Source organism: Ammodytes marinus (genome assembly GCF_949987685.1).
Source record: "Ammodytes marinus genome assembly, chromosome: 8".
Classification (NCBI taxonomy): Eukaryota; Metazoa; Chordata; class Actinopteri; order Uranoscopiformes; family Ammodytidae; genus Ammodytes; species Ammodytes marinus.
Genome location: NC_137212.1, coordinates 19,032,974 through 19,059,731, shown reverse-complemented (window position 1 = coordinate 19,059,731; position 26,758 = coordinate 19,032,974). Strand labels below are relative to the sequence as shown.

General features: G+C 39.6%; 2 protein-coding genes across 5 annotated transcripts in view; both read right to left on the bottom strand.

Moving 5' to 3' along the window:
• The window catches only part of tle5 (TLE family member 5, transcriptional modulator), a 43,660-nt gene extending 39,377 nt beyond the window's left edge, over positions 1-4,283 (bottom strand). For all 3 annotated transcript variants that reach the window (XM_080032911.1, XM_080032912.1, XM_080032913.1), the window contains exon 1: positions 3,389-4,283. In XM_080032911.1, coding sequence (XP_079889037.1) covers positions 3,389-3,415 — 27 coding nt within the window. In that variant the 5' untranslated portion in view covers positions 3,416-4,283. The remainder of the gene's footprint in view (positions 1-3,388) is intronic.
• Positions 4,284-5,995: 1,712 nt separating this feature from the next.
• The window catches only part of LOC307254287 (guanine nucleotide-binding protein G(q) subunit alpha), a 55,135-nt gene continuing 34,372 nt past the window's right edge, over positions 5,996-26,758 (bottom strand). The window contains exons 4-7 of one of the 2 annotated variants that reach the window (XM_080032595.1): positions 26,195-26,323; positions 17,238-17,367; positions 12,926-13,079; positions 5,996-10,924 (exon numbers count right to left, since the gene is read on the bottom strand). In XM_080032595.1, the coding sequence (XP_079888721.1) occupies positions 10,734-10,924; positions 12,926-13,079; positions 17,238-17,367; positions 26,195-26,323 (604 nt within the window). In that variant the 3' untranslated portion in view covers positions 5,996-10,733. Of the gene's footprint in view, positions 10,925-12,925; positions 13,080-17,237; positions 17,368-25,506; positions 25,636-26,194; positions 26,324-26,758 lie in introns of both variants that reach the window. The other variant, XM_080032594.1, reaches the window with a different exon arrangement.

Below are 26,758 nucleotides of genomic sequence, written 5' to 3'. Positions count from 1 at the left end.
TCATATTATCCATCCACCAGAGGATCCTTGATTGTGCACATCTATAGTTGAAATGTAACGCTTGTTTACGTGATGATGCCAGTATGGAGCTTCTAATGTTATTACAGACTGAACAAAGGGAAATAAAAGGGAAAGCAGTTTTGGTGGTGAACAAGTCAGTATAAGAGATCCATCATCTGTCATAGTGAGGCAGTGCTGTTACTCTGTCATCCTCCAGCTCCTTATCTCTGGCAGTCATATCTATATGGGTGTCACACATTCCCCCTGTCCCTGGGCTCCTGTGACAGCAGCAGCTGAACAGAAAGGATGTGAAGCGGGAAGACGTGCGTGTGCGTGTGTGTGTGTGTTTGTGTGTGCTTACAGTAAATAGTATGTTTAAAATCACAGTAGGGGGGGAGGGGGTCAGTACACAGGTGTGTATGTGTGTGTGTGTGTGTGTGTGGGGGGGGGGGTTGGAAATGGCTTATAGTAGCAGGATAAGACCAAACCAGCTGCAGCACCGCTGAAGAGTCATGCTAAATTCCCAAACCCCATTTTTTAATCCTGTGTGTTGGGTCTTAAACCTCCAATCAAGCAGCATAGGGGCACTCAATTGGATTAGAAAAAATAACCTACTATCAGGCAGGCAGGCAGGAGTGCAGTGGCCCAGCTGCTCTCACCTTGGAAAAAGGTGAAGGAGTTCTCTCCCCATCAGGAGGTGCCTGCTTCACCACTTCACCCAGAAGAGGGAGGCTGGTTTGAAAGCACGGCTCTAAAGTGACATCCAGGTAAGAACTATCCTTCTGACATCATTAAGAATCGGAATCCCTACTTTGAAAGTGAAACATAATAGAAACTATTTTACCAAAATTGTAGCCATACTGTACACATCCTGGATATGTTTCCTCCGAAGACCAACTGGAGGCGCACGTATCGCACAACTTCACTTCCGCCACTTCTCGCTCATTGACATGGGGATGTTAGAGTTGACAAGCTAGCCAGTAACATCATTATAAGAAGGCTTCGTACAACCTACCACTTTCTCCTAGCATTTACGCAACAGACTCTTTGGATCTGTAATCAAATGAGGGATACCAAAAACAGCAAAAACGATGATTTCCAGTAATGAATCCAGGTCAGGAATTAAGTCCCTTTTACACCTTAATTATCAGCTTGATTTTTTCATTTGCTATTAGACAATGGTTTGAGAAGAAAAACTTGAAAATCAACATAAAACCAAAAGTCAAAAGATTCAAAGAGTGACATGGATCAAAATTTGGCGCTATAGGGCTGAACGATTTGAGGAAAATATATACTTGCAATGTTTCTGACATGTTGTGATTTGATTTGTAAACATGTTCAACGTCAAGCTTTAGTTTAAGAGTTTCTTTAAAGAAAGTGTTTTTATAGTTCTCATAAAATAAAATATAGTTCTCTTTTTTTATATGTATTTTTTTAAACTGCAAGTCTACATTTTCATATTTAAAGTTATTTTTTACTTATCTGTGTACAACGTATATCAACTTGACTGAGGTATGTGCAGGAGGAAATTGCCCTTCTTTTATCCAGCGTTAAAAGTTTTTAAAACCGTTCTTCTTTAGCAAGGTAGTGCACGTCGGCAAAGACAATTGTTCTACGCCACCAAAGTGAAGTTATCGTTGCGCTTCACGCTTTTGTTGTTAATATAGTTGGCCACTTCTGACTGGTGAGCATGACTTTAACACAAGGAGCACGGCTTGTCTTTCTAAAATCATTGCCACTTCATTTAGAAACTGGGTCATACATACGCAAAGTAGCATACAATGAAAATGTTTAAAATAATTTTTTTTTTTTTAAACATGGATAAGATGAACTCAATGGGATGCAATGCTTGTATAGGATTAATTGGTCTTAGAATCCAGGCTCTGACCAGAGGATCACGAATCTAAAGATCCCTGGTCTGAGAACATACAATCAGCTGGCTCAAAACAGCAGCACAATTGGGCTTCCACACAGACGGACTGCCAAAGGGCTAACCATTCATGTCGCAAAAGACATTCAAATGCTAGCATCTCAGAAAACAACTCTTCCCCTTTCAGCAGTAAAAAGAACTACTGCTGGCGACAAGACGTTGCCAGGGAGAAGCAGAGGGCACAGTCCCTGGCAACATCACAGTCTTCTTGTGGTCCTGTTTATCTGTGCTGTGCTTACACAAATACAAGGGCTGTGAATCTTTTGGAATTCCACAATTCAATTAGATTCCGATTCTTCTGGTCACGATTTCCAATTCAAATCGATTCCTGATTGATTCTCGATTCAGTTCAATGGAGGATTTTAGAAGGAGAAGCGTTGTGGCAAATTATGGCATGAAAGCAAATTAAAGTCCATGTCTTATTTATCTTCATTTAAGACTATTTTAATGTGAAGCTTGTTATGCATGTGATTTGAAGTCAACATTACCGGCGGCAGCAAAATACATATAAAAAATAAAAATAAATTAAAGAAAAAGGATTTTGGATATTGCAAAAATTGCAGAAGATAGGAATCCCAATTTTTACATCGATTTTTTCCCCACCCCTTACGGTACCTGGCTTTTTGTAAAATCAGCCCTTAGGAGGACAAGGTGAAATGGCAACCAAAAGAAGTAGGTGAAATCTGGGTTTCAGGCAGGTTTCTCCTGTATTATAAGAAGCCAATTTAGGGGACTTCTATTCTGAATTCCAGTCTGGGTCCCAGCAAGAAACATTTAGTCTTAATTCAAGCCATTGGCTGAAAGAATCACTGCTTCAAAGCAGTACCGTCACAACTTGATATTGCTAAAGTGACGGGTAACACAATTCTGCCAGTCACTTAACATAGATGTTTGACCGATGGGCTGAGAGCCCATGCATTCATCACTGGTCTGAGTTTCTGTTACCATGGAAACTTGAGATTTAGGGGAACAGATTAAAAAGAAATCACCTAACTGCACATTATAGTGTACAGTGAACTCAGTGGCTATATGATGAGAGTTACAGCACCACTGCATTACTTATTATTGCAGCTAAATAAATATCTGTTTTAGGGATTTTGGAAAGTGTAGCTAAACGAAATTAAACTGACACAAGGGTGTAAAAATATAGTCTTGAAATATGACAACATTTATTACAGTTTGATTTGGAGGATGACTTATTTACCATTATCTTGCAAAAGTTTAACAATTTCCAGTCCGAGTAAAAAAGGCTTTCTCTCTATAACCAACTATACTCTAAATATTTTGAACAAATCAAACACTGCCTCTTTAGAAATAACTCTGTTAAATACAACAAGCAGTGAAAAAACAAGTTGCATGCATAATTTTCCCTACCTAAATAACCTGCCTGGATAAATTACCTCGTGCGTAGTTAGCAAACCTAATTCCTAAACAAATTTCAAATTGAAGGCCACTTACTGAGTGTCTTGATTGTGGAAACATCATGTCAATTCCTTGTCTGTTGCCGTCCTTCACAAGATCAACTGAGCGCCCTGTGTTTATATTTTTCCCTTGCGTTGGTCCTTTGTCCAAAGCTAGCCCAGCCTCAAACAGGAGCTGTCCAGCGTTAGCAGGATGACTAGCTAACAGTAGCTAGCGACCCTCCTCAAAAATTCAGCCGAATATGAGAAATGCACTTTGCAGCCGTGAGCGGGTCAAAAGAGTCGGTGTCTTCTCTGGATTGATGCAAGACCATTCAGTTGTAGGCTACCTGTCCCGACCCCGTATTTACTGCGTCTATGAACAGGAAACCACCATCAGTGCTGCTGGCTCACTCACTGGCTATAAGCTAGCTAATTCTTCAAAAGCTGTCAGTCAAAATGATCCATCGATGTTGCGAGCGTTCTGCCTTAAACGCACGAGCGGCAGCGACGCGAGCTCAGCGGATGTAAATTAATAACGTTATGCACACCGCGGTGGTGGTTGTAGCTAAGGGGAGGGTAATGATACTCTGCCTTCGCCTTGTGGTGGTCCGTCAAAAGCTTTCACTTCGTTCTCTTCAGTCAACTGCGACTGCACTTGTGGGAGAAAACAAGTATGAGACAAAAAACGTCTTATTCGCAGAATAACAAAATGTCTGCGGGTTCGTTTAAGTTGAATCCCGTTTCGTCCAACGGCAACAAATAAGTCTCGCGAGTGAGGTAAAAAAAACACACCACTGTGTGTTGGGGTCGCACCACGGACGGCAAATGAACTTCAAATGTATAATGAATCCCAGGCTTGAATTAAACCCGAAAACGATTACCCCTACAACCAAACAGTCGCAGAGATAGAGTGGATTTGTCAGTGGTGGTGAAGCTACAAAGTCAGTCCATTCCTGGAGCTGGGGAGGTGAACGCCCCACACAGAAACACGGCGGGTAGATGAGCGGTGAGCGTCGCGCAGGTCTACACGCCGCAGATCTACAGGCCGATATCTTAGCAAACAGCGCCTCGTGTGGACAGGTCCCGACATAGCCTATTATGTCTGGCAGACAAATAACATGAGGGTCAGGGGCGGCCGTAACTCCCAACAGCTCTCAGTCCATAGGAACAGGACTGAAGCCAATAAAGTAGTAGCAGCCTCTGTCATTTTGTTGGCCAGTTAGCAGTACGCCTTTTAATCAGCTCTTAGGCTTGGTGAGTGAGTAATAACTCTTAGAAATGTTTGATTGGCCACCTCCTATCGATCAAAGTTAGGCGTTGCCTATGTTGTGTTTTTAAGAAGAAAATGTAGGCCTATCATAAATCAGACAATTAACATGCACACACATCCTTCTGTAATAACTTCATAGTGCTAAGAATGATTATGGAAAGTTTAGTTTTAGAAATGTTTTGTTCCGAGTAGCCAATTTTAAAAAACTATTGTTGAAATAATGGCCATTAAAGATGTAATTAGGCTATAGCAGATATGTACACATGCAAACAATCAAGGTTTAGTAAACTAATCACGTAAAAGTTCCTTTTTTTAACCTTTTTATTTAAGAAGACATGTTATGGAAGCAAAATAGAAAAACATTTAAAAATTGACCAGTGCTTGAAAAAAACAATATTTTTGACTGTCTCACCTTAATTAACTGCAACATTATATGCTATTTCTATTACTTTACATCAGGGGCGTCACTAGGTTTTAGGAACAGGGGGGGCTTAGCCCCAAGGAGATGCACAGAATGTGAGCGAACGTTTAATTTCACCAGAGCCGGCCCAAGCCTTCAGCCTAATTTAATTTTTTTATTTTTTTATAAATAAACATAAAATTATTTAGGGGGGCTTAAGAATATTTTAGGGGGGCTGAAGCCCCCCTAAAATAGGCCTAATGACGCCACTGCTTTACATTATGGGCTCAAAGTGTTATACTGCAAGGTATTTATATCAGCCACTTTTAGGACATTTATGATTACTCATTGTTTATTCAGTTTTTCTGTACTTTAGCATGATTTTAAAGCTTGCTCCTCTCAATGTTATACAGTTCTGTATGATGGACCTGCAGCTTGCAGACAGCTGAACATGCTTTTTTGGAGCCCAATTGGTTGCTTTTGTTGCATTGGAAACTCATGTGAAAATGCTTAGTACCAGATCTGCTTTAAAAGTAGATATACTACTCAGCAAATAGTATAAGTTATTTTCCAATCATCTTTTACTGACCTCTCATCCTCCCTGAACCTATCATAGTGTCATAGTATTTGTGGCTATCTTAATCCATTTAATATACATGACATGTGTACAGTGTTTATTATCCAACTATTTTTCAAAGCATGCTGAATTCTGCCAATAATTTTCCCTTAATAATACTAAGTACCTTTCAAGCAGGCATCTTACTGCGATGTCACAATGGTATTTAAAAACAAAAAAACATTAGCTTTATAATGTACTGAATCGAGTGAAACCCGCTTACTAGAAGCAGGGAAATGTAATCTAAACCATTATGGGACGGTCTGAAAAATAGTGTTAAGTAAGCACACCTAGAGTATTGGACATCAAAAGTGGCATTGTCCTCCAATCACAATATGTAAGTACTCTCCAAAAGAACTGAACAAGGATGCAAAAAGAGAGTATAGGAACATATTTTATTCCAATTTAAACATTTAAAGGAGAAGGCTATGAAAATCATTTTCATGTTTGAATGAGGTTCAGGCAACAGTGGTTGAAATGAAACATACAAAAGAGAAATATGGCTAAAATACTGTAAATCAATAACCATTATGACCCTTTTCATGGGTGTCGCATGACTACAGTATCTCAACCACCCACTTCCTCCCCAACCTGACAAACACATGCAATTAAAATGACATTTATCTTAAAAACAGCAGTTCGTCATAAATCCTAAATATAGAATAAAATTGTCCTTTTTTTTAGTTAATTAATCACATACCTAAGTGTTTATTTGTTTTTAAAACTGGACCATGAAATTCACAGGCCCTCTTGATTTTTCACAACATTGGCACTTGTTAAGAGAATCTGGCTTTACAAAGAAATGGGATTGGCACACTCATTGTACATAATTTACATTTGGTATACTTTAAAAAAGGAAAGAAAAATGATAATCAAACAAAAATACATTACTTTCAATTTGTACACCACTACACAGTTTATTTTGAACTCCTTTAAAAAAGTCTGTCATCTTAAGTGGTCCTAAATACACATGTTACGGTGTGTCACCCTTACAAAAGAAAAAGAAAAGATGCAAAAATAGCATTTAATATCGCTGTATGTCCGTCCCCCTAATCAAAACAGATCGTAAGCATAAGCAATAGCCATTAAAAAAAAGGTGCACACACACACACACACACACACACACACACACACCTCAGAGTACCAACGAGCGCGCTTGAACGGACATCTAAGTTGCATGAATGCAGGCCCATTGCAGAGGTGCAGTTTCAGTGCCTTCGACCCAGGGAAAGACTACACAGTCTAATCAAGTAAGAGGGGAGAAGAAAAAAAAGAGCAAAGAATGGCAGACATGTAAACACACAGCATATTCATTCACTCACTTGTTATCATTACCACAAATATAATAATGGCCATTTTAGTACCTTCAATTGGCAATCCTTTCAATAAATACATTAATACTGAGGCTTAACACACAAGCTTCATCTGGAAAAATAATCCATAATGTAAAAGTGAATTAACAAAGGTTTACCACAGAGCTCTGGGTCAGGTTACATCAAATTTGTATTTTTTTCTTTTAACCTTTTATTTATACAGGTATATCCCATTGAGTCCGAAGACTCTTTTGCAAGGGAGACCTGTTCCCAGGTTCTTCTTTTGAATATCTACCTCTACTATCTATCTCTTACTAACAAACCCCTAAAATGCTTTCTATACATCACAAATCGATGGTTAAGTCTGACCCAGCTCTACTGTTGCCTCTAAACCTCGGTAGTGAAGCCATGGGGCATTTACTGTGTTGGTTTTGCAGCAGAATTACACATATTGTCAGCATGTGGAAACTTATACGACAAAGAGTTTCCAAAAAGTACGCCATCATGCCAACAGTGGTCACTTTAATTTCTGTGCATAATCCTCACAAGCAGCCTATATTTCAAGTCCATTTGCTGCTCACCATCTCATCTACAAGAGTAATACGTGATAGAGACCGCACGCCTGCCTTTAAGGTGGTAAGCCACAGTTCTGGGGAATGGAGCGTGCTTCCTGTAAGATAAGCTGACAATAAAAAAAAATACAAATGGACATCACGTTATCCCAGCAGTGAAGCAGAGCACCATGCAACTTTCCAAACTCAGTTAAAGTCTGTCACATGTTTTATTAATCCACATAAAAAACACATACGCTCTTAATTCAAAACTGTCTCAAACCAAATTGTGGCACAAACTAAATCAACTTCTGCTGGCAAGTGAGTGTGAAAAGCAACACTCTATACATAGGACACACTGGTTAAGAAAGGGCCTTTAAATAAAGTTGGCTGAAACACCAAGTATGTACCCATTACCAATACATGCTAAGAATACAAAATGACTTGAATTATCAAAGTCAGTGTTGCAACATCTCCAATATTGTTTCAACCAATAAAACAATGGTGGCATAGATATACATGTCACATGTCTCTGAATGCACAAGGTCTAAACGTACAAGATAATAGCTAATCAACACAACGCAGACATTTGTATCAGGTGTAAAGATTACTCTCACTGGGTGCATGTGACTAAAATCAAGGCTAAGTAATACAAAGGGTGGGTAACTTCAACAACAGATCATACTGCTTTTCTATAGAAAAATCTAAAAGGAAATATGCCTCGTGAGCCTTTTGGCAAACAATTTAAGACGGACAGAGTTAAAGAGGGTCTGTAATGATTTCTCTGATGTTTAATCTGACCTGTCTGTCAAGCTCTCTCCGTTTGCACAAAATGTCCCAAACTGACTCCCAACAAAGCCAAAGCCAAACACAGAAACACTATCAATAATCAATAAGAAAATAAGCCAAATATGCATAACCAAGGCATGGAAAATCATATAAAGCCTAGAAGATCAGCACATAAATCGTAAGAGTGGGGGGTATGGTTGGGCGCGACAGCTAGGACACTAAAAACTAGATATTGCACCTTAGGAAACCCCACATCTTTTGACACTAGCCGCCACCCTCTAAAAAGGCAAAAAGATAGTGAACAAGCAGCCTAACAGCCACCAAACTGTGGACTGCTGCATTCCATCCCTCACTGAACCTGCGGCCATCACTCTAAATAGGACATCAACACACTCATGATTCGTAGCCACCCTTGTTAATTAATTGCACCTTTTGCTCTATGCAGTCCATAGAGTCCTTTCATTTCTACCAAAGCTGCTAATAGTAGTAGTAGCCCTTGTAATGAAAAAGTTATGAAAACCTACCTGAATTACATAGTGAAGACAAAAAATAGCCATCTATCAACTTTCAGCCAAATGGAATATTTTAACAACTGTATTAGGCAAGAGACACAATATGAGATGGTACCAATAGCCAACACATATCCGTCAACAAAAATAAATAATGCAAGCATCCTTGAACAGTAAATATGCAACCTCTGCATTTTTTTTTGTCTGTTTCCATTTTCCTATTTGCATAAAGCACAGACCTGACATGGAAACAGTGTTTTCCATTGTCAAGCATTTCAAAACAGAACTGCAACAACTAAATATATGAAGTATCATTAGAAAGATAGAACACTTGTCCATAAAATAGTTTTGATATTTTACAGCAGTATAAAATCTCCAAAACTTTGAGCTGAAACCAGGGAGGAAGTCTCATTTTCTCAACAATACATAGTTCTGATTGATAAATTAGACATACAAAAAAAACTGTTTACTCTTTTGCTATCCATTACGCATTACGGTTTATCAAATTTAGGCTGTATAATATGGCAAAATTGAAGTTGATTACAGAGAGAAGCCATATGAATGATCAAGACCAATTTGTGATTTAATCTACGACTGTCTATTACACTGTACTAATCTGGTATCACCATTCGCACGTTGTGCACAGGAAGATTATTCTTAGCATCAAAGGACACAAATCACAGTTCTAATACGTGTGATTCAGACATTAGAACAACCAAACAAAGTGAGTCATTATGCCACCGACATTTGAATGATCCATAAAGAGAGAAAACTTAATTTTTAATTAATTAGAAATTAATTAATTTCTTAATTTTGGCAACACCATTTTCCAAATATGTTCTGTTAGTATGCAAACCACTTAAGGGATGAGCAGGATACTGGCAACATAATTATTTTTACAGAAAAGTAGACTGTTTTAATTTGGCTATGTGACTCAAAACAACAGGGGAGTTGATATACAGTATGTAAATACCAGTAGTGTCTCTTATTTTTTGTTTCATGATGTATGTTAACACATTGAAATGGGGGGCAGTGTAAAGGGAACATCGTGGGACTCTTTCTGGAGCATTGCATTCCTTTGAGCAGTCATCTTCAATTTTAATTGGAGAACAAAAGCAAGTAATAATATAACCATAGCTGAAAATATTGAAAGTCTACAGAGAACATTTAGTCTCTGTGTAGCCCTCACTCTGTGTGAGCAGCATTACAACTTTATTTACATTCAACAGAGCTTCTTTGCTCTGATTTTGGGACGGGTTAACAAAAAAAAAAGGGGGAAAAAGAAAAAAAGAAAAAGATCAAATATAGAATTCAAGAGCAAGGGAACCAAGTACCTCACTGCACCCCAGCACTGCCTCATAATATATTCCTATCACCATAATTAGTTACCCTTTGCAGATGAGCAGAGTACAAGGTCTGCAGCCTAGCCTCATGCTGTAGTGTATAGCATGCATGGGTTAAAGAAGTAGAATGGGAGAGAGCCCTTTGTCCATAAAAGCTTAGTGTGCCCAGAGAAGGCCCTCTACCCACCTTGAACACACAAGCACTGGTGATAGTGTAGTGTAAAGGACAAAAAAGTGAACCACAGAGCTCAGGGGGCCACATTAGGTGCCCAATAATAGTCCCGGAGCAGACCAACAGAAAGAGAGAGTGGGACAATTGGAAGGAGTGTTATATTTGAATGTGTTTCTTGTGTGTTTGTACAAGAGGAGCAATTTTTCAGACCACAAAACTGATAATCAGTCTTTAAAAAAGGGGAAAGGGGCAAACCAACAACCAAGGAGCGGACAGTAGGGGCAGAAGATGGATAGTGTTGGACTGGTAATGTTTAAAGCACTGCTCAACACTAAGCAGCAGTATGTCTCATGCTTGTGTATGTTTGTGTGGTTTTATTTTCATTGGGGGGGGGGGGGGGGGGGCTGAAGGTCTCTCTCTGCTTCTGTTTTCTCTCTTCACACCAGGTTGTATTCTTTAAGGTTGAGCTGCAGGATGGTGTCTTTGACGGCTGCAAAGACGAATCGGATGTTCTCTGTGTCGGTGGCGCATGTGAAATGCGAGTAGATGATCTTGTCGCTGTCTGGGTTCAAGTCCACAAACATCTTCAGTATGAACTCCCGCCCTGCTTGGCCGTCCCGCTGGGGACCTGCAATAAGGAGATCGTTATTTGCAGCTTCTAGTCAAGGTCAAAGTCAGCTTTATTGTCAATTTCTACAATATGGGCCAGACAAGTATTGGAACAGTGAGGTCAATTCCTTTATTTTTGCTGTAGACTGGAAACATTTGGGTTTGACACCAAAAGATGAATATGAGATCAACATTTCAGCTTTCATTTCCAGGTATTTACATCTGGATCTGATACACAACTGAGAAGATAGCATTATTTGTCACCACGTGTTTAGGTGAGCAAAAGTATTGGTAACAGATAGACTTAAAATAAATTTAAGTGAATAAGACTCAATATTTTGTTGCAAATCCTTCACTTGCAATAACTGCATCAAGCCTGTGAACCATTGACATCACAACTCTTTTGCATTCTTCTTTTGTGATGCTTTTCCAGGCTTTCACCACAGCCTCTTTCAGTTGTTGTTTGTTTTGGGGGTTACTCTCTTCAGTCTCCGCTTTAGCAGGTAAAATGTATGTTTTATAGGGTTTAAGTCTGGAGATTGGCCAGTCTAAAACCTTCCACTTCTTGCCCCTGATGAACTTCTTTGTTGTTTTTGCAGTGTGTTTTGGGTCATTATCTTGCTGCATGATGAAGGATCTTCCAATCTGTTTGGTTGCATCTTTAAATTGGCAGACCTTTTGTTGCTGTAGACTTCTGAGCTCATTTTGCTGTTGCCATCATGTGTTACATCATCAATGAAGATTAATGAGCCCCAGAAGAAGCCATGTAAACCCAAGCCATGACATTGCCTCCACCGTGTTTCACAGATGAGCTTGTCTGTTTGGGATCATGAGCAGATCCTTTCTTTCTCCAAACTTAAGCCTTTCCATACCTTTGGTAAACGTAAATCTTGACAACAACAAAGTAACACATGATGGCAACAGCAAAATTAAATCAGAAGTCTACAGAAACATTTAGCCTGCCAATTTAAAGAAAGATGCAACCAAACTGATTGGAAGATCCTTCCTAATAAAGCGAGATAATGACCCAAAACACTGCAAAAACAACAAAGGGGCAAGAAGTGGACAGTTTTAGACTGGCCAAGTCAGTCTCCAGACTTAAACCCTAGAGCATGCATTTTACCTGCTAAAGAGGAGACTGAAGAGAGTAACCCCCAAAACAAACAACTGAAAGAGGCTGCAGTGAAAACCTGGAAAAGCATCACAAAAAGAAGAATGCAAAAGTTTTGTGATGTCAATGGGTCACAGGCTTGATGCAGTTATTGCAAGCAAAGGATTTGCAACAAATATTAAGTCTTATTCACTTTCATTTATTTTAAGTTTATCTGTTCCAATACTTTTGCTCACCTAAAAAGGTGGTATTCCTTTACAAATAATGGTATCTTCTCAGTTGTGTATCAGATCCAGATATAAATACCTGTAAATGAAAGCTGAAATGTTGCTGCCTTGCCTCATGTTCATCTTTTGGTGTCAAACCCAAATGTTTCCAGTCTACAGCAAAACAAAAGGAATTGGCCTCACTGTTCCAATACTTTTGGAGGGGACTGTATATACAATAGAAAGAGTGTAAGTAGTGCAAAAGGTAAGGCAAGACCAAATTGTATAAAAAAGCAAATACATTTTAATTCTATTGCATCATAATAGCCTAACGAAACCTTTAAAAATAAAAAATAATTATTTCATTCCTCAGTATGGAAAAAATAACTGCATTGCCACTTTCAGTCAAATATCATTCTGCATTGCAGTACAGCGTCATAACCACAGGGTGTCACTGTACAATCAAAAGTGTAGGCAACGGCCTTCAAAAGCTAGACTGAAAATGATCATGAACACCATAACTGACAGAGCTTAACAGATGGCTTAACTTCTCACCTGTATGGATAGTTAATTAAATAATTCAAGGAATTGAATTCACTGCTGATGCTGGGCTAACAGCATGGCCCTATGCTACACAAGCATTTAGGGATAAGTGGCCTGTGACTACTCAAATGCTGTAGTGACAAGTCAATAATGTAATTACCGTCAAACTCTGGGAAGTAGTCAACCAGGTGAGAGTATGTGATCTTCTCCTCAAGCAGATCCTTCTTGTTGAGGAAGAGGATGACGGAGGAGTTTTGAAACCAGGGATATGTGATGATGGTCCTGAACAGAGCTTTACTCTCCTCCATACGATTCTAACAAGGGCCAGAGAAGAGATGGGGAGAGAGAGGCAGCATAGGAAAATAAACAAGAGGTTAGGATATATACAGAATACAGGACTTCTCAAATTATTTTCAATTTACTTTCCTTTAATGTTATTTTTGGGCTATGCACAGATGCAACAGTATCAAAATGGCACACTTGATTTTGCGCTGACGCTCCAATTAGCACTAGCAGCACCAAAACTGTGCGTCTAATATGGTGCCATAGTGGTAGTGAAAAGTGCCTGACATTGTTAAATTGTTGGTGCTGAGTCTGTGAAGGTGAAAAGGTACAGCCTTTACCTCCTAGTTGTTTTAGCTGCTGCGGCCTGATGTCCTCTAACTTTGTTTGCTCTCTACCTATAGCTATGTCTGTTGAAAGTTATAAGACTGAGCTGAAGGAAGCTAATACCAATGGCAAACAAAAGCCGAGTGTCACCAGAGCAGTAAAATTTACTTTGGACAGTATTCGGCGCCTTCTGCTTTGGGTGAAAAGGCAGGGGGGTCTCTGGTCTTGCCGTAACAGAACTTAATTCAAAAATAAAATTAAAGAAATGACCCAGTCAGCAGGAAAGTGCTAAAAAAGGGATAGTAAAAGTGCTGCCAAATCAAACAAAAACATTAGTTTTTGTCTTGAAAGACACGTAGTTACTAAGTGTTTATTTACTCTATTAATATTAAACCAGCAGCTCTGTTACTTTCTCGTATTATATGCTTTGCTAACATTGTTAAAATGGCTTAGCTGTGATCAACGGCTAGCTGTGCATTTTTTTCATCTGAGCCTTCATGAATGTAGAAGTCATTGTTAGGTGATATTTCAGACTCTGGTGGTGAATTTGTCAATTTATTTCTTATTTTTCAAAAACATTAGCTTGCTTATAGTGATGGGCTTTAGCTGGATGCCATAAAAGGGTGGCAGTTTGAATTCAGCATTTACAGTGAATACAGGCTATTGTAGATATGGATGATAAACAGTCAGGAAACACTCAAGACACTAAACACTGTTATGTTAATTGATTCAGGCACACTCCTCCAAACCATAAAACGTTGTGCAAATGGACTTGGAAAGCATCTACATGAACTAATAAAAAGCTAAGAACTGCTTTCAAACATGGCCCTTCTTATTCTTTCTGATCTAAACTCTGCCACCGTCACTTCAACAGTTCATTCTTGGCAAGTCATAACATGATCCCGGCCAGAGTTGACCCGCTGAAATCAACGACGTTTGAAAACAATCTTTTCAGCCTCTCACTGATGAAGGGTCAAAGTCTCAGTCCCGAGCCTGTCAACACGACGGGATTATCTCCCTGCAGACTGTGAGGCCTATACGCCGCTCAGCCTCGTCTCAGTCGTCCACCATTTAGAAATAGAGCTCAGTAACAGTATTTAAAATGTCTATTGTGGCCTCCCAACTGTGGCCATGTACACATTACAAGCAGGAAAATCAAATAAATAGCGACCTGCAAATATGAGAACATATTCCTGTCCTTGTGTGTTCAGTAAGGCCGCACACTTGAGCAGGCCCAGTGGTGAGAAAGTACAGCATATGTATCCACTCTGGTGGTCACAGCTAGGGAAGGGGCCGATCCGGTCCAATATCAGTATAATGGATATATACAGTACATACTATATATTATAAGTTAAGTTAAGTTGCTTTTATTGTCAATTGAAACACACATGCAATGTAGTTTAAACACACACACGCCAATCGAAATCACATTTAGCTCACCCCTTCCTATATCTCTCTAGCACACATGCATTTGGAAGGGGATCATCGCTCAGGGTCTGCCGCAGCAGTCAACTGCGGCCTGTGGCGGGGCCGCGCCACTGGAGCAGTTTGGGGTTAAGTGTGCGCTCAAGAGGGGCGCCCTTAGCTCAGTTGGTAGGGCGTCCCTCCCCGGGCCGGGCCCAGCAGCAGACCCGGGTTCATTTCCCGCCCGCGGTCGTTCTCTGCATGTCACTCCCCTCTCTGCCCCATTTCACCTCTGTCTCTTAACAATATCAATAAAGCATGAAAAATGCTAAAAAATATCTTTACGAAAAAAAAAAAAGTGTGCGCTCAAGGACACATGGTAGAGATGGTGGGCACCGTAGATGCAATCCCAGCCGTCCTAGGTCCACAAATAAAAATAGTGGACCGGTGCCTCTCTAGTCACAGCCAGAGTGGTCAAAATACGACCGTGGTTCACTGTTGACCGTGAAGCTGTAGTGTATTTTAGTATGTCAAGCTGGCAGCTGGGTCTGGTTTATGAAACCCAGTTGTCATGTGACCAGGTCAGAGAGTTTGTTGTCAGGAGAGGAGCATATAGGGCATAAAGCGGCTGATCACAATGGCCCTCATTTATCAATCTTGCGTAGACCAGAAATTTGGGTGTACGTACATTTCCACGCAAACCTCGGCATTTATCAATATGGATGTGAGCGTAGGATACGCTCAAATCCCACGCCAGCTCTCAGCTCGTGTACGCAAGTTTGTAAACAGCATGGACTCGCAGTGCAGGCTGTGCCGGGTAGCCGATGACTTTGTTGGACAATTATTAGAAGATAATACAAATGCAGTGTTTGCTCAGACCGAAATAAAGATATTAATCACTTAAAAATGTGCAGCTTATGGTGTGCAACTGAGTAGGAGCACTGATTCAATAGTGCACACACCGGCCACTTAGGAGCGCTGCATAAGGGCAGTTGTCTCCGTCTGGAGCAGCTGGGGGGACACTGAGGCACGGGGGCTGCATTCATTCAAAATGTTAGCCACAGTATTAAATATGTAGTAGGCCTACACTGCTCTTTATGATAAAAAATATACGGCACAACATTCAGCTTAACATTTTATTTATTTGACGCACTTTTTAGATGTTAATTCCTCTTTTAATGTGTCATTGATCGCTTAAGCGAGAGATTTATTTCCACCGTTAACCGGCACGTTTTTCCGATCTGCTGGTGGAGCAGGACAGTGGGCGCTCTCACAGCTGATCGTTGCAGGGTCGGCTTGTGCAGCTGACGGCCGGGCTGACCACTCGTGCTGTCATACAGTAAAACGCAAAATGTGTTCTTTTTACAACCCTATCTAAAAGGGCCAATACATTCTAATCATTCAAATCTCTGCAGACCTGTATTTATTTTATGGGGACCATTACCGGACCGTTCGTGCGTCTGTTTCTCCTCTAGCACTTATATTATGCCCGCACCCTCAGTTGGTTGCATTTAAGAACAGCAACACGCTTTTTTTAGTGGCGATTTTTTAGTCAGACCACTTTTTCTTCATCTATTCAAAGAAATGGCGACATATAATGGTATATGCTGTTTTATAGCATTTGAGCAATAGCCATATGTAAACCTAAAATGCAAAATCCTCAGCTGGAGATCGTTTGTTGTCAACACCAACGCTGTTGACAGCAGCAGTTATTTCCTTCCTAACTGCTGCCTTCTGTCGTTCTTTGATGCCGCTTGTAATGCTCCGAAATGAAACTCTTTATTTTTCTACTTTCGCTGTTATTCTGTCAATTTCTACTTCAGATAGTTCCTCTTTTGTACCGTAACGCGCATATCCATGTCGCAAAACCTCTGGGCGAGGCCTCTAAACTGAGAAAATATAGGGGCGTGGTACGATTGTTTTCAGCCGCTGCATTTATCAATAATGGCGTGGCGTACGCCGAGATTGGCGAGATACGACTGTTTGATAAATCCCACGCGATACCTGGCGTAGGGAGGTATTTGCGCCAGAATCTGCACCAGTTTCCACGCAAGTTTGATAAATGAGGGCCATTATCTCTATTAACGATAATTCTATCTGCACAGACGAGAGAGAGACAAGATTTGGACAAACTAAATATCCGTGGTAAAGAGATAGAAAAACTTTGTTTGTTTTGTTTTTTTACGAGAGAATCATTGATAACCGTGAAACTGTACGTGCGTGGGTGAAACCAATGATTTCTGTTTTTTACAGTAGATGCTGAATATGAATGGGAATATTGAAGTTAATAGATCAAAGAAATCATAAAATTGTATTTCAACTGCGTACATTGCACTGTCAAATGATGGCGGCAAAATAAATTGTAGGAAACCCTATTGTGGATATGTAATGTGATTACAATGTGATTGTGCATTCAACACTTAAAAAAACCCACAACTACTTCTGTGTCTCTTCCTTACCTCGTTGTCCGATTCCACCAGGACCTGGTCGTACTCGCTGAGTGCCACCAGAAACATGATGGAGGTGACATTCTCAAAGCAGTGGATCCACTTCCTCCTCTCTGACCTCTGACCCCCAACATCCACCATCCTGATTGGAACATGTACAGATGTTAAGGAGGGCAACCAGACAGAGGGCAGATGGAATAAGCGAAAAGATGAAAGTTTGCTCAACATATGTCCTAAATATAGCCTGGAAATCCAGACCCATATCTAGAACGATAGAGGGTCTGGCCTAGCCTGGAAATCCAGACCTAGCGGCAAGTCTGGATTTCCAGGCTATCCTAAATAGAATTTTGATCTTTATTGTTTTTTTTTTTTGTTTTTTTAATTGCACAATACACATATTTAAAGCTAGCATATTTTCTCAAATATTTAACTTTAACTTAGCCACAGACAATTAGAATATACATCACCGAATTGAAACAAGTTTGTCTAATTACATGTTACAATTCATTTGAACAATTTAAATGATTGGAACAGAGCAAACCCTAAAGTGACTCCAGCAACGTATCAGTGAAAAGAGGCATTTGTCTTATGTAAAATGTAATTGAATTTTTCATTTCCACTTAGTTTGTATCCATTGGTGGCCAAACAATATCATTCAAAGCCAGTGTGTCCTGACCTTTACAACTACTTTAATGCAATATCCAATGAGTCTAGTGTAGTTCAAGACAAACACCCCTGTTTGCACTGAGAATAATAACAACAGAAGAAATGTTAAGAGAGAATGTGCAGCATGAATAACAAAGAGGACGGAGAATACATTCTCTACAGTGAAACAAAATGACTACAAGGAAGTGTGTGTGAGTACAAGCAATGGCATCCTTCTCCCAAAAGTAGATACAGGAGAGCCCATGCAAGAGTGACACAGTAGTAAAAACTATTTTCTGGAAGTTCGTATAAAAAGTTGCTTCATGTGAGGAACACGCTTGGAGCAATAGATAGAGGTTGGAGGAGGACAAGGGGAGTGGCTGAAGGAAAATTGATGAGGATTTGTTTTGGAATGCGTCAGGGAATAAAGGAAGAAATAAACATTAAAATCATTTGAAACCGGCTTGTAAAGCGCAATACACAGGTTTCGATGCCAGGGCCGGAGACATGGATCGACTCTTGGATAAACCGGTTTTTATTTAACATGTTCTTCTAATGCCGATAAACCAAGAACAGGGAAATCAAATTAAATAAGGCTTAAGATCTAATGCTGCCATTTAAGAATGGAGGAGTCGGAAAGGAGGTCAAAAATCATATTGTTTAATATGTCCATTTAAACCAACTAAACTGCTTCTGAAAATACTTATTCAGACAATGAATTAAACTCCGACTGTACTCATCAGATGAGTTAATAATACCCAATATCATTGCAAAGCTCGGCAGTGAAACTTTGATCACACATCACAAAGGTTCACTCAGATAGTGAGCCTGCCAGAAGGAGGGGTCGCATTGATAAATTGAGTCCTCCAGAAGAAGCCAACCTAAAATAAAACTATTTCACATCATCAGACGACCTCCTCCTTCTCCTCTAGCAAGAACAAGTGACCTACTTAGTACAATAACTTCTCCTTTTCTGGATAAGCCAAGTGAAATGACATTTTCTGTGACTTCAAAAGCCAATTAAAAAAGAAGGAACAAGCCTAATGGAGATGTTTGTCTACTATGAAAGGCTTCTTTGTTGTGGCTACAGCACTGTCAATGGCAAGCAGAGGCACTATAGTCCCAAATTGCTTGTAACTATACACAATTTGAGGCTGTAGAATTTATTATCTTGCATGAAGTTAATCTCCATGTTTAATCACAGGACTAAGACAACCCATCCCTATAAATCACTAAATTAAGCATCATCAATAATCATGCTATTTTCCCCCATTAAACCCTGACACCTCACATTTATTCACACTTCAAATTTGTAGTTTTGGTCTCCTTGTGCAAAACTGATGTCATTGAGAGCATGTAGTGATTCACCATCAGCAGCACAGACAAGCAGTGTAGGGCCTATGGACTAGCTGCAGCAGGGCTGCTTGGAACCTCTTCAGCACAGCCTCATTGCAAGCAGAGTTATTTCCAGCCGTGCCAAGCGTAGGAGGGGGCTGACATGATGGCTTCCTATCGATTTGCACTCTTCTGAAATCGCTCTTGTTCCCTGGGTCCGTCTCCATCTCCACTCAGCGAGAGAAGGAGAAAGGAAAACTGCTCTACGTATTGGTTACAGGTTCCAAGGCTGTCTCTGTGCCAAGTCCTGGAGACTGTGCTAAGCAGAAAAACTAGGAAGGAATATTATGTAAAAATATGGGCGGGCGGCGATTTTTACGTCACGCATACCAGAGCTGTCCTCAGAGGTCTTGTGGACAGGGAGAGTAAGAATTGGCCTTCAGTATTTAGAATAGGTTTTATCATGAAGCATCCATAAGTACTTAATTCACAACTGTAATTTACCCTTTCTCTTTAGTTTTTTAGTTTTTTTTTCCAATAATATAAACCAAAAAAAATCAAACCCCATCTATAGTGGCAATTATGGTCTGCATTTTTTGGGAAAGACATTCAATGCATTTACATTCAGTAGTTTCTTCTCTATTTAGTTTTTTTTTTCTCGTTAGTGGCTTAGAGTCTTCTATTCCCAGACTAGTTACAGATTGCATCCCCACTTCTGCATAACTTTATCCTGTTGATGGCAGCCTCACTGTTTACACTTTGCACACAGTGTGTCCAACGTTTATTAAGTTAAAGCTGTAATCGGCGACATTTTAGTTACATTATTGTTTCTAGTCGCCTTAAATGTAATTGCAGGTGCTTATGTACCAGGGTTTCTTTCAAAACTGAACATTATTGACTATGACGTCAATATATTGGCAGTTCTTACCTGCCCAATGCTTTCTCTTAGTTCTGATCCAACATTTTTACCCGGAAGGTATGAGAAGTACAGACAGGGAGTCTGTTTTGCTAGCCGTCGGCACAGTGACACTCGCCCAGGCATGACTTCTGCGTTCGATTGTACTTGGAAAATACGGAACTTCAGACACACAGTGTGCCGAATAACCTTTTTTAACAGTTTTGAAAATGTGGGACCTATGACCATTTATTATAAAAACCATAGACTGAAAACTTTGAGATGACAATAGAGGAATGGCATAACTACTGTGATTCACAATGGAAATGTACTAGTTCATACACATGGAGGGAGTTCGCATGGAAGTGCTTAGTAAGATTTTTTATTACCCCAAAACTAAAAGCCCATTACTCTGGAGGAGACTCTAAATGCTGGAGAGGCTGTGGAAATCGGGATGCAAACCATTGGCATATATTTTGGGAATGCCCAGGGTTAAAACATTTTTGGTCAGAGGTACATAAAACAATGGAAAAAATATTCCACACGAAAATTCCTAATAACTTCGAAACATTTATTCTAGGTAAAGCTGATTTTTTTATGAGAAATATTGATACATATTTATTTCAAATAATGATAACAGTAGCTAAGAAAAACATTACTAGACATTGGTTGCATCCCGATCCTCCCACATTAGAAGAATGGGCAGACACAATTAATGACATTTATCTGATGGAAAAAATAACCTTCTCACTTAATTTACAAATGGACAAGTTCACTAAGATATGGGAAAATTGGACTTTGTTCATGAAAAAGACGCAGACAAATTATATAGCTCCGATGGATTAAGGGAAGAAAAATCTCCCAAACCGAACCCCTACATGTGATGGATTGTTGCCCTTTTTATTTGTATTTGTTTTTGTTTGTATTCTTATTTATGTCTATTATTTCTAATCTAGAAAAAACATGCTACGTTTTTCCTATTTCTATTTTTCTTATTTATTTGATGTAAAAAATACACCCACTCTAAAAGGTGCTAGGTTATCCCCCTTCAAAAGGTGTCTTTCTTTCTTTATTTATTTATTTTTATTTTTCTCTTCTCTCTCTTTGATATATTGATATATTATTATTGTCAATGCATCCCTGTTACATTGTTCTAGAAAAGTAAAAAAAAAAAAAAAACAGAAAGGGGAGTATTAAGGTTTTGTTGGTTACGATCATTGATTGTTTCACTTGTACTGTTTTTTATTTTCAGTAATCAACAACAAGAAATAACTTGTAAACAATGTTTTGATGTATGCAATACTCTATAAATAAAAAAACAAAAAACAAAACCATAGACTGTATATAAAAGATACAAACTAAATTAAAAAACTAAAAGCTGTACTGGAATGTCAATAGGTCTGAACTCAGTACAACTGAGCCTGAAGCTCCCATGTCCCAAGTACAATGGAACGCACTGCTGCAGGCGGAAATATGACATCGCTGATAGTATTACTGGGCAAAGCAGCAAATACAAGAGCTTTCATCAGTGGGTCATATGCTGAATCACCATTGTAGGAATTTAACAGACAATAAACTAGATGGTCATCTTATGGAGTAAAACTTTAATGCTGATGCAAATGGAACATTTAAGCTTATCTTTTTTACATTAAAAACAGGTGAAACATTTTCGGGCTTTTATTGTGAAACGGCCATGGGAAATGCATACATTTATCACTTTGGTGAGCTATTTATTATTTTATTGAGGTCCATGTCCTCAGCAAGGTAACCACTTAATTTACTGTCGTCAGGAAAACTACTTGCACCGTGGACAGCGGGAAATCAAATCACTGTAGTAGTGGTGGTCACACCATGATGGAAATATACCAATCATACACTGATTTCTGCATGAAAACAACTGTCTGTTTGGTTGCACTGATAACAGACACACCATTTGGTCTTCTGTCATAATTCTGACAAAGTAGCCCAGAGAGTGTGTTGTAGTATTTAACTACACTTGATATTATCATGGTAACCACAGGTGTCCCTGAATCAACTAATACTTAACACTAGAACCGGCAGCATTCTCTTTATACCTCTAACCGCCACACGGGTATAATGTACCTGTGCGCCTGCCCACAGCATTTCTAGTGTCATAAAAAGTAATAAATTAGTTTGTTTATTCATCATCTGTGTTTTGGATCTCTTATTTAATAATCTAAGTACCTTTAAGAACACTTATCGTGGCGGGTCAGTAGGCCTGATGAAACTGAAAGTAGATATAATATCGCCAATATATTAATGAAAACAGACGGTCAAAGCAGTGTGGAAATTAGCTTAAAGCCTAAAAACAATCAACGGTATGTAGGAAGGTAAACTCTTATTGATTTGGTATTCTTTTTTTCACACGTTGACCTGTTTTGAGGCGGAGGATCCTTCCAACGCATTCAGCTGTAAAATAAGCCGGACGAGCCGTGGTGTGGAACACAACATTCAGTTCTGATCTCCCCACTGTCAGACTTGCCATCATTCATTTCACTTATTAACTCTAATGTTGTTAGGAATTTAACTTCATCTCTTATCTATTGTAAGAATTTATGAATGACTGCATGTACAGTATCTCACAAAAGTGAGTACACCCCTCACATTTCTTCAAATATTTCTTTATATCTTTCCATGGGACAACACTGAAGAAATGACACTTTGATATAATGTAAAGTAGTCAGTGTACAGCTTGTATAGCAGTGTAAATTTACTGTCGCCTCAAAATAACTCGACACACAGCCATTAATGTCTAAACTGAAGGCAACAAAAGTGAGTACACCCCTGAGTTAAAATGTCCAAATTGGGCCCAAAGTGTCAATATTTTGTGTGGCCACCATTATTTTCCAGCACTACCTTAACCCTCATGGGCATGGAGTTCACCAGAGCTTCACAGGTTGCCACTGGAATCCTCTTCCACTCATTCATGACAACATCATGGAGTTGGTCGATATTAGAGACCTTGCGCTCCTCCATCTCCCGTTTTCAGAAGCCCCAAAGATGCTCAATAGGGTTTATGGCTGGAGACATGCTTGGCCAGTCCATAACCTTTACCCTGAGCTTCTTTAGCAAGGCAGTGGTCGTCTTGGAGGTGTGTTTAGGGTCATTATCATGTTGCAATACTGCCCTGCGGCCCAGTTTAAGAAGGTTGAGTGCACGTTTTCAGCGTCATACCAAGAGGTTGGCTTTGGAAAATAGACATATGAATACTGCCAGCATTGCTGCAGGTCTTGAAGGGGTTGGGGGTCAACCTGTCAATGCTCAGACCATACGCCGCACTCTGCATCATACTGGTCTGCATGGCTGTCGTCCCAGAAGGAAGCCTTTTCTAAAGATGATGCAAAAGAAAGCCCACAAACAGTTTGCTGAAGACAAGCAGACTACGGACATGGATCACTGCAACCATGTCCTGTGGTCTGATGAGACCAAGATAAACTTATTTGGTTCAGATGGTGTCAAGTGTGTGTGGTGGCAACCAGGTGAGGAGTACAAAGACAAGTGTGTCTTGCCTATAGTCAAGCATGGTGGTTGGAGTGTCATGGTCTGGGGCTGCATGAGTGCTGCCAGCAGTGGGGAACTACAGTTCATTGAATGCTAACATGTACTGTGACATACTGAAGCAGAACATGATCCCCTCCCTTCATAAACTGGGCCGCAGGGCAGTACTGCAACATGATAATGACCCCAAACACACCTCCAAGACGACCACTGCCTTGCTAAAGAAGCTCAGGGTAAAGGTTATGGACTGGCCAAGCATGTCCCCAGACCTAAACCCTATTGAGCATTTTTGGGGCTTCTGAAAACAGGAGATGGAGGAGCGCAAGGTCTCCAGTATCCACCAGCTCCATGATGTTGTCATGAATGAGTGGAAGAGGATTCCAGTGGCAACCTGTGAAGCTCTGGTGAACTCCATGCCCATGAGGGTTAAGGTAGTGCTGGAAAATAATGGTGGCCACACAAAATATTGACACTTTGGGCCCAATTTGGACATTTTAACTCAGGGGTGTACTCACTTTTGTAACCGGCAGTTTAGACATTAATGGCTGTGTGTCGAGTTATTTTGAGGGGACAGTAAATTTACACTGTTATATAAGCTGTACACACGCTACTTTACATTGTATCAAAGTGTCATTTATTCAGTGTTGTCCCATGAAAAGATATAATGAAATATTTGAAGAAATGTGAGGGGTGTACTCACTTTTGTGAGATACTGTATATAGTTGTCAGATCGCGTACCATAAAAACAATGCTGTTGCCTAGCAACTTGCTCGAAAATATAAACTATTTCCTGTGCGGGTAAAATTTACACAGTGCGACAGTTATAGGTATAAATGTCTGTTTTTTTTTTTTTAAATCGGGATTAGTTGTGACTTTATTTAACCATAGGGAGTGCATCACAACACATTTTGAGTTAAGGTCAAAGAGTGTGGGGCTTCAATATTTCAGTTATTCTTGAGAAGTGGGACAAAACAGGGTGCAATGTTGAAAAAATACAAACCCTATGTTTAGGCAAATTAAATTACATGTATGTATCCAACATATACTAAGCTACTGAGCTAAGGTTTGACACAACCTCCCAGCTTTTGTCCTTTTTATAAAAATTTGATTTTTACCTCGCCATTCCTTATCAACATTTTCAAGATTTGGAATGTAAAATATTCTAAAACTATAACACTTATCAGAGCCTGTCTGACTCTAATGTACTCTGCAGAGGTAGAATGTGACAAGAGGTCCTTCATAGTGACAGTGTCCCACCACTTTGAAACCATATAAAACATGAATGTGTTGAAGAAAAACAGTTTTTATTGATATGAGAGATTATTTAGTGTTGCTTTTTTGATGAAAAAAGCACTTCTAAATCATTAAAGTACATTTTTAACAGGTTTTATTGAATATGAAAGATTGAAACCCTCTCTGTGGACACACTGTTTTGGACGTCGTGAGAAGATAACAAGAGTCATATATTTGACATAATAATGATAAAATAAAATTTAAGGGGATAATTGTGCTCCAGACATTCTATTCTTAATCCCCAACAACATCTACAATTTTAAATATTTAAATTTTTAAAGATAACAGCAGTTACATATGGAAGACAGCCTTTTGTCCCGGTTCTCAAGAATCACTGATTTTATAAAATTATAGTTATGGGCAATTAAAAAAAAATCAAAAAAGATGTTGATTACATTTCTGTGCATTAATTTATTTGTGATGGATTACTCTTTTATTGTACAACAATCAAGTGAATGGATTTGGGACATGGTAGTCAATAAAGTCGATGTTGATTCAGAATTAAGGCGGACTTTTAGATTTTGAATCGAAAACAGAACAATGGTGGGGTACAAAAGTGGGGTTAGTAAAAGGTAGTGGAGTTCTTTCTTATACCTGAAAATGATGCTTTGCAAGTCGAAAGGGTATTCTATGATCCCAGTAGTTGGGATTCGAACCCTAAGCACGTCCTGTTGGGTTGGCAGATAGGACGTTTCGGCAATACGATCCAGATCACTTAGATAGCTAGAGACAGGAAGGACAACAAAAGACAGAGAGAGGGAGGAAAGAGAAAGTGAAGTATAACAGCAGTTAAAGCACACCCCCTCCAAAAGCAAGTGGATCAGTCCAGAAGCAACTGCAGAAAACCATTCCCAAGTGTTAAGAGGGGATTAGGTGAAGTTTTGTACCTCTATCCCAACATTTCTCTTAGAAATGTAGTTTCACCCTTGTAGGCAGCAACTCCCAAAGACATTCCTCAATTACATATTGCATAGGTTGGATAGGTTAAGGGATACAGGAACTTTTAACTAGAGTCAAGAAATATGATTTACACTTAAAAGCCCACTTTTGACGGGCTGGGTAAAAAATAAATGACTATTGCCTTTTGTAGCTATTGACAGGAGGGTTGGAGCCTGTTCTTGAGACGCGTCTTTGAGAGTGTACTATCAAGGATGTGTTAATGTGTCCTGCTGTGCAGAACAGGGTAGATGGAGATAGCGGCATCAACGGTTTAGAACTGGCTGACGAACTGTCGAGCAGCTAGCCAACCAGTGACATCATCGGCAGCACTTGACACCAGTACCTGAAGATAATATTCTCCAGGTCAAATGGGTACTCAATGATGCCGGTGGTGGGCACTCGAACCCGCAGCACATCCTGCTGAGTGGGCACATACCCTGGCGATGTTATTCGTTCTAAATCGCTATGGTAACTGTGGAGGGGAGGGAACATATGACATATAGGAGAACCACCAGTCTCAACAGTACGAGATTAAATGTACATTTACAAAAAACAAAATACAAACAAATCTGCAAGCAGCCGTCAGTAGCTCATTAAATAAATCACACACATAACATCTACACTTTGGCTTTAAACTTTTTGACCCCAGTCTTCAACTTTTTTGGGAGACATATTAGTCGGAAGTGGATTAATGCAAGTTGAAATTACTCTGATATTATTAGCAGTCGTTAATAAACCTGCCAACATTTTCTCCCTTTCCAAGAATCTCCCCACTTGCCCGGAGCCTCGTCTGTGCGAGTGCATTTAAAAACGCCTGAAAATCTGATTTAAGGTCTAAGATCAGGTAACTTTTTATTGCATCTGTAATTTCATGATATACTAAACTGCAAACAGTTTATTACTAATA